This window comes from Labrus mixtus, chromosome 8 (genome assembly GCF_963584025.1).
Source record: "Labrus mixtus chromosome 8, fLabMix1.1, whole genome shotgun sequence".
Lineage (NCBI taxonomy): Eukaryota > Metazoa > Chordata > Actinopteri > Labriformes > Labridae > Labrus > Labrus mixtus.
In genome coordinates, this window is record NC_083619.1 from 19,334,309 (window position 1) to 19,338,257 (window position 3,949).

At 42.1% G+C, this 3,949-nt stretch overlaps 1 protein-coding gene across 1 annotated transcript; it reads left to right on the forward strand.

Annotated features, from left to right (window-relative positions):
* The first annotated feature begins 1,648 nt into the window (after positions 1 to 1,648).
* Positions 1,649 to 3,949, forward strand: LOC132979270 (aquaporin-1-like). Its single transcript, XM_061044938.1, has 4 exons — positions 1,649 to 2,082; positions 2,782 to 2,943; positions 3,178 to 3,258; positions 3,458 to 3,949. Exons 1-4 carry the CDS (start codon positions 1,720 to 1,722, stop codon positions 3,635 to 3,637), a joined length of 786 nt encoding a protein of 261 aa, XP_060900921.1. The 5' UTR covers positions 1,649 to 1,719; the 3' UTR covers positions 3,638 to 3,949.

Sequence of the window (3,949 nt, forward strand, 5' to 3'; positions counted from 1 at the left end):
AAAGTTTATTTAACCATTTTATGAAAAAAAAATCTTCAATAAACAACCCCTGGCTTCATTAACCATGTGGAAAATAAGTAAGGGAGACCATCAGGTCGAATTTCTGGAACATAGGAGAAAGTATAAAACATAATTTAACAAAGAAATCCAAACAAAATTCAACACAACCCTCCAGCATCTGGCCTTTCAAACGCATGGCAACATCATGTAAAGAAAAACAGCACCATTGAATATTGACCAGGATCTCTGTGTTTTATCTGAGGATGACTATGGTAGCCATCTCACTGTTCACTGTCACAAAGCACCAGACTTTGTCCTCCTTCTTCAGTTGTGCAGACGTCGATCAGCTCCTCTGGGTGATGGCAGAGAGGACTCTTCATCTGGGAGAGCTGCTGGTGTAAGGTCATTTCTGGCACAGCTCTTAGTCCAAGCACAGGTGAAAAAAGGGAGGAGGTTCCTTCAAACTATGCGACCCCAGCCTGATCACTGTAATGGGTGTGCAGACGGAGATTTAAATTAGTAATTTGTAGTTTCTGTTGATTGTAAAATGGAAACGAAAACATCACCTTTCTATTTAACATTTAGCTGGTGTATGACTCAGTATGACTTTTATTTTATTTTAGAAGACTGTATTGTTAACAATAGCTTGTTTTTACAATCCTCAAAAATCACAGGATAGATATATAACTTTTAACAGATGATTTTAATTTACACTTCGCCTCTGTGGAAGATGTCAGACCAGCTGCTTTTATCTCTTCTTTGCCTAAATGAAGATACAAAAAACAATTGATTTACTGTTCACTTAAATATATTAGAAAAGCAGACATGAATCGCATTGCAAACTATCAGTTTCTAACAAAATACAACATATCTTACCACCTGTAGCCTACGGTCTGTGGTGCTAACAAACATGCTTTTAGTAAACAGGTAGATGTTGCTCCGACTTGAAATGTCTCCCATTTTTTTAGACTAAATTCTCCCTCGAATTAAAACAAATACAAAGAAATGCTGCACCTTGAATGTGTTGTTTTTTTTTTCTTTTTTGTATCACTGTTTCTTTGGAGCCGGCATGTGAGGTGGCATTTGGGTGGTCTTTCTTGTAAAAACTTGAGTTCTTCTGTCAGGAAGGAGTGAGACCTCAAATGAGTGCTTGGGAGTAGTCTGCCTCCTCTCTGGCTCTCCTTTATGTGCTGTCAGTCATCCATGGTGTGATTAAGTCCATTAGAGTCATAGACATAAGTGTGCAAAGTTAAAAATAAATACACATTTTAGCTGACTCACAAACAAAAATTGGGCAATCTAACTTTTAAATGTTTGCAATTCCACTGGTTTTAAAGAAGGATTATTTTCTGAGAAGGGCTGCAGTCAAACTTTGATTCTAACATGGGAGGAAACTTTTCCTTTAGACACGGCTATTTCTGATCCCAGTTGTGTACTATTAACAGAAGTCCAAAGACCAGCTCCCAGTGCACAGGGAGGTACTGGGAGAGGGGCCGGAGGACAGGGAGAGGAGGAGGGGGGTGAGGGAGCAGAGGGAGGGAAGCAAGAGACGAGTCTTTTGGATTTCTCATTAATTCGGTGTGGCCCTCTCTTTCAGTTTTTTTAAGCCCGCCCACTGACCATTATCAGCCGGAGCCTTATATATGCTGCCTGTCGCTCTTGTTTGTGAGTACACACACACTTTCCACAGCTCAAACCTACAACCCCACTGCCAGCAACATGAGGGAGTTCAAGAGCAAGGATTTCTGGAGGGCCGTCCTGGCTGAACTGGTTGGCATGACCCTTTTTATTTTCCTCAGCTTGGCCACAGCTATTGGGAACAGCAACAACACCAATCCAGACCAGGAGGTGAAGGTGGCTCTGGGCTTCGGACTGGCCATCGCCACACTTGCTCAAAGTTTAGGCCACATCAGCGGGGCCCACCTGAATCCTGCAGTCACCCTCGGGATGCTCGCCAGCTGCCAGATCAGCGTGTTCAAGGCTGTCATGTACATCATAGCCCAGATGCTAGGTTCTGCTCTGGCCAGTGGCATTATGTTTGGAGCACGTCCAAACAGCAATAAATCACTTGGGCTGAATACTGTGAGTATACCTTTTCATTTCACTTTTTTTGACAGAACATGTGATGATCTGAGCTTTAAAATATCCTAAGAAACAAGAATCCCTGCAATGTGATGCATTCAGTATTTAAAGCCCCTTTGTGGTCTAAAGTTTACCTCAAACCTTGGGATTTACAAGGATTTAGACCCTAAGTTTGGCTGTGTTTGCTTTGTTCTTTGAACATTTTTGCTATGGCTGAATATTGAAAAGTGATGACACATTAATTTAGCACACCACACAGCAACAGCTGAGAGAATCTGCAAATAAAAACATGCAATGTCAACTTTTTGAGATTTTTCCACAGCTGTTTTGGCAAGTTCTACCCCCTCCCCAAACAAAGCAACACTTTTCTTAAATGAAATGTAATGAGTAACATCAGCTGAGTTATATCTGTAGAAAAAAAACGTAATAGCAGGATGATATCTGCTCTTTGGGGGGTAAACTGTACAACCCCACACGATGAGAGTAACAACAGTGGATAACAATGATCAGCTCCTGTAGGGAAAAAAATGAAAAACGTAATGTGTCACTTTGGACTCTCTGCCAAATTTCTGTCAGCCTTAAAGAATGGTATTCCAGCAGCAGCAAGCAGTGGAGGCTAAATGGGAAGTGGTTGTTATGGGAAACCATCCATCTGACCGACACAGACTTACAAACTGTTGTTGTTTTTGATTCTCGCAGCTCAATGGTGTCACTCCCGGCCAAGGCGTGGGCATCGAGCTCCTGGCAACCTTCCAGTTGGTGCTGTGTGTCATTGCAGTCACTGATAAAAGGCGGCGTGATGTCAGCGGCTCAGCACCCTTGGCCATTGGCCTCTCCGTCTGCCTTGGACACTTGGCAGCGGTAAGTTGCAACTATACCCAACGCAGTGTAATGCTTATCTCAGATTATGCACAGCACATTTGAGCAATGCAAACAAGCAGCAGATATGTTGGAGCTCTTAGAGGGATAGAATTTCATGCTTTTTTTAATACTGTTTAAGGTTGAACCCACTCACCCCAGCCAGTTTCTATTGAACCAGCAGACCATGTAGCTGAAGATATCCTCTTATGTTTTCTTCTCTGTTGCTGATTACAGATCAGCTACACAGGCTGTGGCATCAATCCCGCTCGCTCTTTTGGTCCGGCTTTGATCCTGAGCGATTTCACAAACCACTGGGTAAGTCAGGGGAGAGGGAGGCTCACATTTTTTTCTGCATGCATATCACATGTGGTGCTTAAATAATAATTTAATAAGCATAACTGCCAGATGACTCACTAGTTAATCCTATTGACTTTGAATTGGCTTGCCTCAAACATTGACAGACCTTCTAACTGTGAAACAAAGGCCAGAGATTGATCAAAGTTATCCATTGCAGGTGTACTGGGTTGGGCCGATGTGTGGCGGAGTAGCAGCAGCCCTCATTTACGACTTCCTGCTGTCTCCAAAATTTGATGACTTCCCCGAGCGCGTGAAGGTCCTTGTCAGTGGCCCAGTCGGCGACTATGACGTCAACGGAGGCAATGACACTACAGCTGTGGAAATGTCGTCAAAATAGTGACAATACAGCACCAGTCAGTTAGTTCTACTGAATATGTTTATACTATTGTAAAAAGAAAATGCGCTTGAATATAGTTTAGTGTTTTGTGCTATTTTTAAATATACATGAGGATTGCAGTAGAGGGTCAGCAAACGTCTTTTTCTAACTCACTCCACAAAAATGTTCTTCCCTTTCTTTATCAGTATTCAAGAATGAGCCATGTTTTTACTTTATCTGCCTGTCACTTTTTTTCTGATGGATGAAGTACTGTATGTACCCCTAAAATGTCTCTCACTTTTTTAAGTAAATAAAACACTTGTTGTTAACAAA